This window comes from Typopeltis vanoorti, chromosome 12, assembly GCF_054136105.1.
Source record: "Typopeltis vanoorti isolate ZY-2024b chromosome 12, IOZ_Tvanoo_1.0, whole genome shotgun sequence".
Taxonomy (NCBI): Eukaryota; Metazoa; Arthropoda; class Arachnida; order Uropygi; family Thelyphonidae; genus Typopeltis; species Typopeltis vanoorti.
Window position 1 is genome coordinate 85206131 of NC_143560.1, and position 16615 is coordinate 85222745.

Here is a 16615-nt window from a genome sequence, read left to right on the forward strand (position 1 = left end):
CAGAGTTGTGGCGGTTGAGCTCCATATAGTACCACAAAGCTTCTGAACTATGTTATTTATGGTGCGAACTTTAACAGCGATGTTAATCATATGCTGTTTATATGTCAGAGTTCTATCCAGAGTTATTCCCAGATATTTAGGTGTCGGATTAAACGAAATTAATGTTCCATCAGCATATATCTCTGGTTTTTTATTTACAGGACTATTGTTCAGGTGAAAGCAAGAACATTCGGTTTTACCAGAATTTGGTGTTAATCTCCATTTTTTATGGAACTGCCATAAAGCTGACAGATCATTTGTCAATATTTCTTCAGTTCTTTTGATAGATTTGTCGCTGATCGCCAAATCTAGATCATCTGCATAAGCAAACTTCCTGCTGGCTGTTTCAGGAATATCTGCGATGTATTGGCTAAAAAGCAGTGGCCAGGCACTGAGACCTGAGATAGTCCATTCTTAAGCACTCTCTGTTTACTGATGCTTCCTCTGGTGACTCCCCTGAAATATCGATCACACAATAAGTTGTTTAGGAAATGACCCAATATTTTACATGGGATGACCTTAAGAAATGTATATATGAGTCCCTCCCTCCAAACAGTGTTGTAAGCTGCTGTTAAGTCAATAAAGACTGCAGTAGTCTTCAGGCATCTTTGAAATCCTGCTGCAATGTAGGTTGTTAAGCCGAGAACTTGATCTGTGCAGCTGCAATCTCTTCTGAACCCTGCTTGTTCTGTTGGAACACGTTGCAAAATTTTATCACTGATCGTGTTTAATATTAGTCTCTCCAACAATTTGTAGGTTGCACTTAAAAGAGCTATGGGACGATAGCTTTCAGTTCTGTCTGCTGGCTTACCTGGTTTTAACACAGCAATGATTTTTGTCCTTTTAAATTCTTTAGGACTGCAGCCACTTTCAAGTATATCGTTAAAGAACTTAGCCAGCCACGATCTTGCATAAGGTCCACAGTGCATCAGGAATTCATTATGAACATTGTCAAATCCAGGAACCTTCCCTATTTTGATAATTTGAAGCGCCGAGGATATTTCCTCACGGGAAAAAGGCAAAGAGAATTGTTGATTCTTTTGAGTTACAGACTTCATAGACTTTACTTTGCGTTTCATTAGTATGTTCTTTATCTATCGGAGCTCTAGAAAGCGAAACAATATGAGCAGCTATCTGATTCGGATCGACAAGAGGAGATTTCTTTCGTACAGAAGGGCTTAAGCCAAGCTTTTTTAAGTAGCGACCAGGCTTTTCTACTAGAGTGTTTGAAATCTATGTTTTCAGTTATTTGAATCCACTTTTCCGAGCATCGCTGAGACTATGGAGTAGCTCTTCTCCTATCTCCTTACTTTCAAGGAATTCCCGATACAGGAATTAGCTTATATTTATATTTTTTAAATATTTATTGTATTTATATTCAATACAAAACATACACAGCGAATATTACAAAAATCAAATCCAAATATTACATTTTTAGCATCTTACATACACATTTGACATGGCACATTATCTCATATTTTTATATAGATTGATATATTGTTATTGTACATTTGCAGTACAAGAACATGAAATGTAAAACGATTAGTAATAAAGTAAGAATTAAAAACATAAAAGAAGTTTAATAACAATTTAATCGGATGGATGTGTTTCAATACTGATACACAAAATGTCAATATTATTATTATTATTATTATTATTCCTGATACCTCCAAGGAGTCCGAAGACTCATCGTGGGAGGACATCTACAATTCTCTCTACACCTAACCTCTACTACGAATCATCTCCATCAACGCCATCTACCGCCCACTTCCAACACCACCACAACTAGTAATTTTTGTCTGTAAATTGCGTGTGTTCTGAAGGGCCGATTTGTATGTATGCGGGATGAAAAACCCGAGTTTCCGGAGAAAAAACCCTGCTACCTCCATATGAGATCGGCTAACTCACCTTCGATTGAAATCGACCAGATAAAGATTCCTCCCGTCGCGACGAGAATCGAACTTAGGCCTATTCCAATCGAAGGGCGCAATGTACCGTTGTTCTTCCAATTGCGCTACGGAGGCATTATATGAAGTGAAATATTTGAAACTGCAATTCTTATATTTCTGCTTTGAAATGAAACTTATATGAATAAGCATATATTTACTAATATTCATTAAGCACCGAAATACGCAGGAAGCAAAATTTTTGAACCCATACCAATGTGTGATTTTTTCCAGTAAAATATAAAAAAATAACAAAAAAGAAATAATAAATAAAAATTAAATATATTTCTTTTAAGATTAAAAAAAAAACTACTTAGTCTTAAAACATTTTAAATTTGTTTTCATTATTTCACAGCCCCCAGTTTGGGAAGCGCTGCTCTAATCCTAATAGAATGTTTGCCGCCTGTATGGTCGATTTTCTTGCCATTACGGGACGAAAAATTCGAGTTTCCGAGAAAAATGTTCCTAGAGGTCGATTAACTCAGGAACATTTCGCAAAAAGGCCTAGTAACAATTCATCTAGTCAGCGACTAGAATAAAAATAACAACGCTTTTTCCTTCGGGCGGTCTAGTGCTATCACACGCCACTTCCTCTGCCGACAATGCAGGATGGGTAAAAAAAAAAATAAAAAAAAAATCAAACACTTAGTGAACTAAAAATCTGAATGCTTGGATCTACCCGAATTAAAGGCACGCATAAAAACTAAAATACTTTCTCTGTTCGGCAAGGATTTGAAACTACTTTTTTTTTTAAAAAAAAAATCAGCTAACGCCTTTTTATTCCCGTATACGGGGAGTAGGCGAGGCCATATTTGAGCCGTCTCTCTTCACTGAGTACCGCTTAATTAGTGATAGCCTTGGGCCATCTGTCTCTGATTGGGTACCAGTGGAGATTGAACTGCCCACTCAGTCTCCAAAAGTTAGATAGGGCTAAATGGCCTCGCCTACTCCCGTATATACGGGAATAAAAAGGCGTTAGCTGATTTAACTACTTTTTTTTATTTTTTTATTTTTTACATTCATTGTAAAGTCATTCATCGATGTCTGTAATACTTACAGATAGATGTCTGTAATTTTTATTTAAATTTGGTTTTGCTTATCTTAATATTTTGAACACATGTACAGAGATGGCGCTTTTAAGTAACATCAGCATAGTTTCAGTTATTGCTTTATTGTAGCCATGTGGAAGAGATTGATATTTGTTTGCTTTAACGAATTTTATCCCATTTCTTGTTCTTGTCGATTTTATCGTCCTGTTGTAAAAGTAAAGCCTCCCGGAGAGGAAAGAACATTTGAGCAATTAATGAACGGTGAGCAGGTCTAAAACGCGCTGATAAGTTCTAAACAATGATTACCTATACAAATAATCTAATGGTTTGGTAGGAATTAATTATGATTTCTAAGAAATCACATATATAAATAACGGTTGCAGTTCACCGTCGTTCCATAAAAAAAAAAAAAAAAAAAGTTTGGTTTCATTTATTTTTGGGAGGAATTTGACGAAGCATGCCAAGAAATTAATTCCTACATACATCGGTCAGAGAATCCATGCAATTTGCACACACACAGAAGAAGGCCGAGTAGATATCGTTTTTTTTTTTTTTTTTTTTTTTTTAGGTATACAAGAGTTTCACACGTTTGATTTAGTTTTTTAATATGACTGCCGACAAAAGAATGTAAACTATTACATATTTAGTAATGTGAGATTAACTAAGGGTTAGATTATTTAGGGAACTCGAATCTGGAGACATTGTAATTTTTAATTTTCAAGACACTTAACATCCTCTAATAAGCAAGGCAGTAGTATTCTCAAGCTCCTCCATAACACATTTGGAAGATTGTGGTACATTACTTCCCTTGATTGAAGGTGTCAGATAATAATAATAAATACATATTTACAAAAATAATATGCTGCTTGAAGACTAAAAACAAATATGCTGCATTGGGATTTGAACCCATTATCCTGTTAGTTGGAGAACAGAAATAAACAATTGTTGGCCAGTAGGTTAGCATTTATTCTAGATATCCATTCTAAAGTTATTTTCACAGAAAGCATATCATATGCTTTCTGGGACAAAAAATTTGATTCAACGAGACCCCTCCCAGAATCATGGAAAAAATTAGCATAGGATACAACTGGAAGCAACACACAAAAGTGATCTTCCTGGTTGTTGTGAAAACATTTCACAAACTGACACAATGGGCTTCTCTTCAAATTACCAGAGGCCAAATTCCTGTGGTTAAACATAACAAATCACATCTCAGCAATCACAAACTTCAAATGAAACAGCAGGGAATTATATTTTCTAATAGCAAAATAACAGCAATTGATCCCTAGGGTTCCTTATTATCACTTCTGCTCTTTGCCATTTATGCGACTGACATCCCATGCACACTTGTCATGACAATGGCCCCATATGTAGATGATACACTACCTGTGACTTAAATTAGCAATTGAAAAACTGCAAAATGCAATCTTGAAATTAGAACAATGGTTCAAAAAAAAGTTGTGAATTGATGATGTCAAAGCAGATAAGAAAGCACTGCAGTACTCTTCACAAGAAGTCAAGTATTCTGAGAGAGCAAAGTGGTCATGTTTGGCAATCTCATTACATTATGATCTGTAACCTAAGTATTTACTTAGGTTTACAACTAGATTAAGGTACTTGCTTCAGGGATACATATACTAAAGGATGTACTACTACTACAACAGGATGGAATGCAAAATCATGAAGCATTCCATGTTTTGTATCCATTGGTAGCTCAGTTGGTGAACTGTAGTTAATAATTGTTATCCATAGGTAAGCTGTGTAACTGAGAGGAGACCTCCACATAGCCTTTAAAGGAATGCGGAGAACCGACCAGGGCTTCTGACCTAATGTCCAATCCTCACCTTCTCGTGGTGCACCCTGTTGGGTATCTACTTGGATATTGAATGAATGAGAATGGGCTGGCAATTTGGGATTTAGCCGACCAAATTGTATTCTTATTGGTTAAACCCAAATAAAAAATGATGGTACAACATGACAAAATTTCATGCCGGCTGGGGCGTCACCCGATTACACAAGGCCTAAGTTGTTTTCGCCAGGGAACTAGGGCGAACAGCGAAAAGTCAGCTACTGGAAAAAATCTGAAAACACACCCCAACTCAACATCAAGAGAGTTAAAGATCGGTACTATCAACATAAGAAGCCTGAATCGCAAAGAAGTGGAGCTAGCTGAGGAATTAGATAAGTACCAGATCGACATAATAGGCGTGACTGAAACAAAAAAAAGACAAAAACTGGTGAGATCTTTCTGAGCAATAAATACAAAATGATATATTCAGGCAATGACAATCAAGGAAAAGAAGGAGTAGCCATAGTATTCAACACAAAAGAGGCTAATCTTCTTGAATGGCAGTCAGTCTCAAGTAGAGTAATGTGGGCAAATATGAGAATGGGGAACTGGACAATGAAACTTTTTGTGTCTGTGGTGCCACAGAACGGTCTACTAAGGTAGAATTGGAGGAATTTTCTTAGGCTTTAGAAAAAGCAACTGACACAATGAAAAAAGAAAAGTTGGTCCTTATTGGGGATCTAAATAGCAGAGTAGAAAATGACTGTGAGACATACAAAAATATGTTGGGAAAAAATTTGGAGAAAAGAGCAAAGCTAATAATAATGGCAAATATCTGTTGGATTTCTGCTCAGGACATGGACTGGTTATTACTAACACCATGTTCCAACATAAAAATGTGCACAAATTCACATGGAGAGAAGAGGCAAGGAATAAGAAAAGTCTCATTGACTATGTTATTGCTGATAGTGATGTTTTCTCCCTGGTGCAGGACATCAGAGTGTACAGAGGATTTGAAATTGGAAGTGATCACTATTTAGTCTTGAGCAGGATAAAATTGAATTTCCTATTGAAAAGAATAACATGTAAGAAAGTTTTAAAGCGAACAAAGGTTGAGCAGCTCTCAGATGTGAACTGGAGACTAAAATACACAAAGATTATTGAAGAAAAAAGGAAAGAGTTGGAGAACGGGAATCAAACCTTGGAGATTCAGTGGCAAGCTTTGAAGAAAGCCCTGATTGATTCAGCTAGAGAGGCATGTGAAGTTGTCTGCAAGGATAGAAAAATTAGAACTCCATGGTGGACACAGGAAGTTAAAGAGGCAGTGAAGGAAAAGAAGAAAGCATATCAAAAGTTCCTGTCAAATAAGTCAGCTTGTGCTCTTAGAGAATACAGAGACAAATGCAAGAATGCTAAACAGTATGTAAAACTAGCTAAACAAAAGTCATGGGAGGACTTTGACAAGAACATAGAAAATAAATATCAGGAAGGTGGCAAAATATTCTGGAGGTTGTTGAAGAAGCTTAGGAATGGAGGAAAGAGTGAAGGAATTTTCTAACTGAAAAAGGAGTTAGAGATGATAAAGGTGACATGAAAATGGGAGAAAAAGATATCCTTGAAGTATGGAGTAATTACTTTGAAAAACTGCTAAATGAAACAAGCAGTGATGACAGCACAGTGGTAAAAAACACTGACCAGGCATGCAAGCAGGAATATATATGCATACTTGAAGTAGAAAAAGCCACCAAAGGCTTGAAATGTGGTATTCGACCAAAAATGCTGAAGTATGGTGGTATAAGAGTCTTACAGTGGCTGCACTGCATAGTTCAGAAAGCCTGGGCAGAGGGACGAATTCCCGATGATTGGAATAGAGCTCTCATAGTACCTATATATAAAAAGGGAAATAAAACTGAATGTGAGAATTACAGAGGTATTTCCCTACTGAGTGTTCCTGGCAAGATCTATGCAAGTATACTTGAGAAACGGTTGAGAAGAATTGTACAAGAAAAGCTTGGTGAAGAACAAGCTGGATTCAGGCCAAATAGAGGTTGTCAGGATCAGATCTTCACTTTACGACAAATAGTCGAGAAAGCATGGGAATACAACAGAGATCTGTATTTAAGTTTTGTCGATTTGGAAAAGGCATATGACAAGGTGCCAAGAGAGAAGCTATTCAATACACTGCAGTTATATGGTGTGAATGGGGCATTATATCAAGCAATACTTATGCTTTATTTGAGTTGTAAGTCAGCAGCTAGAATTGAAGGAAGTACAGGAAGATCGTTTAATGTTAAATCTGGTGTGAGACAAGGATGTACATTATCCCCTCAGTTATTCATTATCTATATGGATCACATTATGAAGGAAAGCGGTATTAAACATGATATCAAAATTGGTGATGTTAATGTCAGCTCTTTGCTCTATGCGGAAGATGTTATACTTCTAAATACATCTGCTACAAGTCTGCAAGATTCTCTGACTAAATTGAATAACTGTTGTAATAGATATGGTATGAAGGTCAGCAATAAAAAGACAAAGACAATGAAAATAGGCAGAATCATTGAAAATGTCAACTGTGTTGTGAATGGAGAACCTGTGGTACAAGTAAAACATTTCTGCTACTTAGGCACGATTTTTAGTGAAGATTGTAAATTAAATATAGAAATAGACAACAGAATCAGCAAAGCTGGTATGGTTGGAAGTCAATTGAATAAATTCATATGGAATAAGAGAGAAATTAGTTGGAACACTAAATTAGCTGTATACAAGACAGTGTTCAAACCAGTTTTAACTTATGGATCTGAGAGCTGGGTCAGAAGTAAACACTTCACCAAAGACTAGAGACCACAGATATGAGAGTCCTGAGAAAGATTATTGGTGTGAACAGATGGCATCAATGGCAATATCATATTAAAAACGAGGATATTAGGAAAGAACTTGACATTGTCAGCATCCAGGAATGTGTTAGCAGAGCTAATCTCAGGTGGTATGGTCACTTAATCAGAATGGGCGAAGAAAGATTTGCAAAACAAGTGTTCTCTGCCAGGCTGGCAGGAAAACGGCCCAGAAGAAGACCAAGATATAGGTGGATTGATATGGTGCAAAGTGCCTTAGACGTTAGAAATATAAGATCTGATAATTTTGGAGTCTTGACAAGTAACAGACTGATTTGGAGGAAAATTGTAGATAGGAAGTTAGTGATGATGTAATTTTTTTCATGTAGTACTGTCATATCCTGTACACCCCTTGAGGGCACATGGCAGGAATATGATGATGATGTCGGTGGTTCAAATATGCCACGGCCGAAATTTTTTTTAAACACCTTCACAACACAGTTGGAAGAACAGCGGTATGTTGTGCTCTTTGATTGGAAAAGGCCTAAATTCGATTTTCGTCATGATGAGAGAAATCTTTGTATGAATATTTTCAGTAAGTTGAGTTAGTGGATCTCATATGGAGGTAATAGTGATTTTTCATCCAGAAACTATGGTTTTTCATCTTGCTTACAGACAAATCGACCTTAATAATGCATGTAAGTTACAAACAGAATAAACAAATCCAGCTCAGTTGCCACTGTGTTATGAAATGTGTGCAAGTTACTGAAGCATGACCTACTCTTCACAAAATCATGTCCCCCCCCCCCAATACAGTATCCCATTTCTGCCTATCTATGGCTGCATTTCTCTCGACCAACTTCTCCAGTACCTTAACAACTCCTGATATGCTGATTGGTTGGTAATTTATTTGCTACATCAGTCTTGGAGCCTCCTTTATGCAATGGAACTATTTGCTGGGACAGTTTCTAAAAAGATTGCTACACTTCTCAAGCCACATGAAATATGAGTGACCTTTTAAACCTTTAAAGATTATCCGCCACTTTTTGAGATCTCTGAAAGACAGTTATGCCTTCTTCAAATACCGTGTCTATAACACCCCCTGTTCATTTGGATTAAATTACATTGGTCAGGCCTCAAGAAGTTTGGAAATAAGAAAAAGAGAACACATCGGAGATGTAAACAACAGAGAAGACAACTCTGGGTTAGCCTTTCATTTCTCGAGGACAAGCCATACCATCGAATGGGACAAAAGCTCCATGCCCTATTTAGAAGAAGATTTCTGCTCCCAAAACATAAAAGAAGCTTTAGCAGTCATCTATTCTAAACACAACCCCAAATGAAATCGAGGATTAATTCTAGCTGATATTTGGAAGACCCTCATAAGATCATTATGCACGGCAGAGTTAAATTTCGCTGCTAATTACAGAACGTTCCTGCATAACAAGTTAATATCATACACGCTCCATGCGTTTAATGTACGCATTCTTCTGTATTTGTAAAAAATACAATTGTATTCGGTTCGTTCCTTCACGAACAGTTTTAAGTTATTTTGTATCTCTTTTACACACCCTGACGAAGCCGGTCAGCTAAGTTGGCGAAACTTGTTGGTGTTTTTTACTTAGTGTTAATTATTAAAATCCTTTGGCCAATATACAACCCAGTTTAAATTAATTTCTTGCAATGGAAACTATTTTCTTTTACCCCCTTGGGACCAACCCAAAGCTGAAACTTAGATTAAACAATGTGGTCAAATGCTCTGGCAATTCCCTTTCACCTTCGTGTAAAACTTGAGCTGGTATTACAATCTAATCCATAGCTGTATTCACATCAAGGTTCTGTAATGTGCTGTGCACTCCTATTTCATTTGCCTCAGTTCCCATATAAGTTTTTACCTCTCTCATTACTGTAATATCTCCAATTATATACTCTTGCAAAGCCTTTACTGGATTGCTGTATCTGTCAGGAACCATGAAATCAGAAGATGAAGATGTTATGCAATGGAACTATTTGCTCCTTTACAGGCATTTTTGCCAATAATGAAACTGGTAGAGACATACTGCATTTTGTAATATGTCTAATGTATAATCCATCTTGTCAGTGGTAGTAACTTTTAACACTGAGATCTTTTAGACCTCACCAGCATGTATATGTGATTTTTTTTCACCAGCAGAGTTAAGAGTTAAGTAAGTTCCCATCATATTAGTCTGAGTTCTACAACTGAGTTAGCAGTTTTGTTTCTGGTCACACATTATGTATAATGGGGGGGATGGATCTTTATCTTCTCTCTTTAACAAATTTTGGTGTTCCACAGGGCAGTTCTTTCACCTACTCTTTTATTCTCTGTATCAACAACTTTCTCCAGTTTAAGGCAAATCCAGACAGTGTTGTGAATGGTACACTGCATCCTTCTAGCCATTCAGCTTATCCCTGTGCAACACAAATTAACTTCCAAAATTTCAAAAATGAATATTGTCTTCTGCAATCTTAAATTTTGATTTCTAAACAATTCTTCAGGAAAGTTCCAATAACTTTATTTCATTGTTACGAAAACTGAATTTTTTCCCTCTCAAAAGAGAACAAACCTTTTATGTATTTATTGATTTATTTATATTTATTTTATTATTATTATTTATTTATTTTATTTTATTTTTTTCATCTTACTTCAAAACATCCACATTTCTGGATAAGGGGATATTTCTCTTCTTGGGATAACTCTGGATTTTAATATTTTTTGGCATAATATCATCTCTTTCGTATCCAAAAAAAAAAAAAAAATAGGTTTTCTCTTTCACTAAACAGTTGCTTAATGTATACAAATCACAAACCCATCCAACCATTGAATGCTGTTCTCACATTAGAGCTCCAGAATACACTTCAACTCAAGGCAGAAGAGAGCAGTTTGGTTGATTAATGACAAATCATTGATCAATTCACCTCACCTAATGTTCAGTTTCTGCTACTTATATTTTTTACATTATTTCCATGGTGTCATGATTCATCAGAATTGACTTAGTAATTCCTATAATTTCTGTGACCAGCTGTTTAACCACCTTACTGGCCATTATGGATTAAATACGCATCCGCATATGCTTCGTATCCATCATATATTTCAATGTAATATCAACGGTATTATAATTTTAATATGCACTTCACATCCATGATAACTTGAACGTCTATAGACATCTTGGTCGGTAGCTTGGTTAACACTCGTTCACAGTCCATATCTAAACTTATAGAGAAAATATTATTCTTCATTCATTTCATCTTATGTATTTCCTAAAGAGTATAATTTAAACATCTTCATATCCAGTTTCATCCTTTTTCCTCAACTTTCTGCCTGTGCATGGTATAAATGTATAAAGAATTTTTATAATTTTGGAGTGTTTTAAAATTAATCGCAACTTATTTCCAGATTAGCCAATTTTGGAAATAAGTTGGGCCATATAATGGCCACCTGCTTTAGGTGTTCTAAGTGCTCTTTTCTCCATTTTATGACCCTACAAGTCATTTTTTGTGTGTTTCATTTAGATGAATAGGTATACTGAAAGTGACCTTTACTGAAGCACTTCTATGATAAAAATTGCTTGAAAGTTTGCAAAAAAATTAAAATTAAAAAATCGTATGGGGTGGGGGGGGGAATAAAAATTGAAATTTTTATGAGATACTTTTGATAGTTGGCTATAAAGCATAATTTTTCCCATTGTGTCATTTTCAATCCTTCAGCTTAGACTGCCTTTTGAAAATTAAGAAAACTGCTTTTTTTTTTTCATCTTTCAGCACATGTAGTACCATCTCTCACTTATCAAGACATACGTTTTAGGAAATCTTGAGTGGTGTGAAGTAAGCAAATCACATGTTGAAATTTTTTACATGTCACCAGTATGAATGTAGAAGTAGAATAAAACATTTAAAAAATAAATTTTTTCAACTTTTATACAATAAGTTTGCCACGCAGGCAGTGCAATTTCATATCACTAAGTTTTGTAAAGAACAAATCTGCAGTTTGGAGCGCTTATAAAATTTTATTTTCTGTTTTAACCAGTTTTAATTAGATAACAAAAAACTGGTATTCATCAATTAAATGATTTATTTTTCCACAGGATATGCCAAATAAAAATGGCCACTATAAAAATTGCCACTAGTTTCTTTTTTTTTCCTGAAATCAATCCAGCCTGGTTGGCCAAGTGGTTAGCATATTTGATCTCCAGCCGAAAGGCTGTGGGTTCAGATCCAGCTATGGGCATGGATGTTTGTGATTGTCTGTGAAAATATTAGTGATATGGGCAGTAGATAGCGTTGGTGTAGTTGCGGCTCACTGTAGTTGATGGATTGAGCGGTGGAGGCAAAGAGTTGTAGAGTAGGTGCCTTCCCTCAATGAGTCTTGGGACTCCTTGGAGGTGTCACGTAATAATAATAATAATAATAGTTTTCATCACAGTGACAAGTTCACATCACTCATTTGACACTTGCTGTCATATTTAATTTCAGTTCTACTCATCACAAATTTCTCTATCTAGAATGTCAACTTCACGGCATTTCTCAAAACGTGAGAGCATACAATTTTCCTTTAAGTCATCACAGTAATAAATTTAGTTTAATCCTTTATTCAAGTGTGACCAAACAAAGTTTGCGCCTGAAAATATCTTCAGGACTGGGGTAAGGTAGTACAACACAGGGCAACTCGTAGCAAAGGTGGACCAAGCTAACATCACTCTTATCTCAGTTTCTCCCATAATGCAAAACACATCTCCTTGCGGATATATATAATGTTATGCATTAAGGGAAGGGCCACTACCCAGACTAGTTTAAACCTTTATTGAGATCTCTTCAGTGGGAGCCAGGCCCAGAAGTGGAGATACCAGGCAGAAGCAATGGCGAGGTCATCTTTACCTATAGAAGTTTCCAAAAGGTGTGCCACCTTTTTATTAAATTACTCTGGATTTAGAGAAAGATGTTGAAGGTTTATTCTTCACTTGGTTAGACTATATTAAATTTAGTTTAATCCTTTATCCAAGTGTGAGCAAACAAAGTTTGTGCCTGAAAATTTCTTCAGGACTAGGATAAGGTAGTACAATTCCTTTGCTACGAGTTTCCCGGTGTTGTACCACCTTACCCTAGTCCTGAAGATATTTTCAGGCGCAAACTTTGTTTGCTCACACTTGGATAAAGGATTAAACTAAATTAATTACTGTGATGACTTAAAGGAAAATTGTATGCTCTCACGTTTTGAGAAATGCCGTGAAGTTGACATTCTAGGTAGAGAAATTTGTGATGAGTAGAACTGAAATTAAATATGACAGCATTAAACTAAATTTATTATAGTCTAACCAAATGAAAAATAAACTTTCACATCATTACAGTCATTTTAATAAGAGATTTGTAATACACTTTAATTGATAGCTGCCCAACATTAGTATCTCATTCTGTTGTATTGAGTGCTAATATATACACCGCATCATTATAACCAGGTGACATTTTTTTTTTTGTCTTAGTGCAACAAATTTATTATTATTAATACGAGCGACTCCAGGGAGTCCTTAGACTCATCGAGGGAGGCCCGAAACATCATGTCCACACAATTATTCGACATTCTCAGTATCTATCATACCTTGCCTTGAACTCATTCACTGTCATAGCATCCACAACAGACTCTGTCAGCATATTCCACTCATTTACCACTCTAAAAGTAAAGAACCCAGCTCTAAAACCCTTGCTAACCACAGTCTTGCCCAGCTTCCATAGATGTCCCCTAGTTCTCCCACCACCAGTCCTGATCTCAAAAATATCCTCTTAATACTATAGAAACCCTTCAGCAATTTGAATGTCTCAATCATATCTCCCCTTTTCCACCTATCAACCAATTTCTGCAACCCACAAATCTTCAACCTATTCTCATAAGGTTCATTCCATAGACCTGGTATCATCTTGGTCACATGCCTCTGGATCCTCTCCACCTCCTCCCCATTAAGAAGAAACCTAGGTGACCAAATCTGGGCACAATAGTCGAGATGAGGTCTTATTAAGGCTCTGTACAGAGGAACAATAACTTGCTTGTCTCTGCTTGTCACAGTATTTTTCAACAACCAAGTTGAAAGATGAGCTGATTTAGTCACTTTTGCAATGAGCCCAATAAACTTCATCTCCCTATCCACCAACACTCCCAAGTCCATGGCCTCATCAATCTACTGGAGTACAGTTCCACCAATGTGGTATACTGCTGCTAATCTTTTCACCCCAAACTGCATAACCTTACATTTTGTCACATTAAGTTGACATCCATTCTCCTTAGCCCAGAAGAACTCCAATCTATCCAAATCATCCTGCAAGATTTTGACATCTTCTGCATTCACTATTATCCTACCCAACTTTGCATCATCAGCAAACAAATGAACCGTTTTTCTTAGATCCTTCCCTATATCGTTAATGAACAAATTAAACCACAGTGGTCCAAGAACAGGACCCTGCGGCACACCACTAGTCACAGGCCGTTTTTTGGGTTCTACTGCTGAATAAAGTACTCTCTGATATCTCTCCATCAACCACCCACCTATCCATCTCACCAACCCTATATCCATTCCCATATGTTGCAGTTTACGGATTAGAATTCCATGTGGTATCCTGTCAAAGGCCTTAGCCAGGTCCAGCAGTATCACTGTAAACCCATTACCCTTATCCTGTTCAGCCATCACTGTGTTATAAAACTTGAGCAAGTTACTGAGGCATGATCTACCCTTCACAAAGCCATGCTGTCCCCCATACAGTATCTCATTTTCATCAATCCATTCCTGTATTTTTCCCTTGACTACTTTCTCCAAGACCTTGACAACGACTCCTGATATGCTGATCGGTCGGTAATTTGCAACCGTAGTCTTGGATCCTCTTATATGGAGTGGAACTATTTTACCCTCTTTCCACACCTTCAGGACTAAACCAGACCCGAGACTCAGATTAAACAACATGGTCAAGGGCACTGATAATTCTTTAGCCGCTTCACGTAAGACCCCTGCCGGTATACCATCCAATCCGACAGATGTATTCACATTAATTATTATTATTATTACTATTATTACTATTATTACGGGCAACTCCAGGGAGTCATTGGACTCATCGAAGGAGGCCCCAAATCATATTCATCACAACTATTTGACATTCATACAGTATCTATCATACCTCGCCTTAAACTCATTCACTGTCACAGCATCCACCACAGACCCAGGGAGCGCATTCCACTCATTCACTACTCTAAAAGTAAAGAACCCAGCTCTAACACCTTTACTAACCACACTTTTGCCCAGTTTCCATGGATGTCCCCTAGTCCTCCCACAACCAGCCCTGTTCTCAAAAATATCTTCTGAATTAATTTTATAGAAACCCTTCAGTAATTTGAATGTCTCAATCATATCTCCCCTCCTCCGCCTATCAACCAATTTTTGCAACCCACAAATCCTCAACCTGTTCTCATACGGTTCATTCCACAGACCTGCTATCATCTTGGTTACTCGCCTCTGGATCCTCTCCACCTCCTCCCCATCAAGAAGAAACCTAGGTGACCAAATCTGAGCACAGTAGTCTAGATGGGGTCTTATCAAGGCTCGATAGAGAGGAACAACAACCGGTTGTCTCTGCTTGTCATCGTATTCTTCAGCAACCAAGTGATTTGATGAGCTGTTTTGGTCACTTTTGCAATGTGTCCCCTAAATTTCAATTCCTTATCTACCAACACTCCTAGATCTCGTGCCTCATCAATTTCCTGGAGCACGGTTCCACCAATGCAGTAAACTGCCGCCAATCTTTTCACCCCAAAATGCATAACCTTACATTTTGCCACATTAAACTGACATCCATTCTCCTTAGCCCAGACCTCCAATCTATCCAAATCATCCTGCAAAATTTTGACGTCATCTGCATTCACTATTGCCCTACCCAACTTTGCATCATCCACAAACAAATGAACTGTTCCTCTCAGATCATTTCCTATATCATTTATGAACAAATTAAACAGCAGTGGTCCAAGAACAGATCCTTGTGGCACACCACTAGTCACAGGCCGTCTTGTGGACTCTACTCCCGAGTAAACCACTCTCTGATATCTCTCCGTCAACCACCCTCCTATCCATCTCACCAACCCTATGTCCATTCCCATATGCTGCAATTTACTGATTAGAATTCCATGTGGAATCCTGTCAAAGGCCTTGGCAAGGTCCAGTAGAATCACCGTAAACCCATTACCCTTATCCAGTTCAGCCGTCACTGTGTTATAATACGTGAGCAAGTTACTGAGGCATGACCTACCCTTCACAAAACCATGCTGTCCCCGATACAGTATCCCATTTTCTTCTATCCAATCTTGTATTTTCCTCTTGACTATTTTCTCTAAGACCTTGACAATGATTCCTGATATGCTAATTGGTCGGTAATTTACTACAGCAGTCTTGGAACCAACTTTATGCAGTGGAACTATTTTCCCCTCTTTCCACCCGATCGGGACTAACCCAGACCCGAGACTCAAATTAAACAAAATGGTCAAGGGTACTGACAATTCTTTAGCTGCTTCTCGTACAACACGAGCTGGTATACCATCCAATCCCACAGATGTATTGACATTGAGGTTATGCAATAAACTACTCACCTCCACTTCATTAACCACAATTCCCGTATAATCTACTGGTTTATTCGTTTCTGCAATGTCACCACCTGGATGATATACTTTTGCAAAGTGCTCACTCAGTAACTCAACTATCTCAACTGATTCAGTTACCTCCCTACCATCGGCATTCTTTAAAATCAATCTGCCATGTACATTTTTCCTTTTACTTGCTACATATCTAAAAAACTGTTTAGGATTCTCTTTAGCCTGCATGGCCAATGTTCTTTCGTAATCCTTTTTTGCTTTTCTTACCACACTTGTCACCCTTCTGGCCTGTGCTTTATACCGTTCATGTGCCTGCCGGTCAC

At 37.3% G+C, this 16615-nt stretch overlaps 1 protein-coding gene across 1 annotated transcript in view; it reads left to right on the forward strand.

Moving 5' to 3' along the window:
• The first annotated feature begins 3129 nt into the window (after window positions 1-3129).
• The window catches only part of mRpL38 (mitochondrial ribosomal protein L38), a 185231-nt gene continuing 171745 nt past the window's right edge, over window positions 3130-16615 (forward strand). Inside the window, exon 1 of the mRNA XM_090401660.1 lies at window positions 3130-3295. Within this exon, the coding sequence (XP_090257786.1) occupies window positions 3166-3295 (130 nt within the window). The 5' untranslated portion in view covers window positions 3130-3165. The remainder of the gene's footprint in view (window positions 3296-16615) is intronic.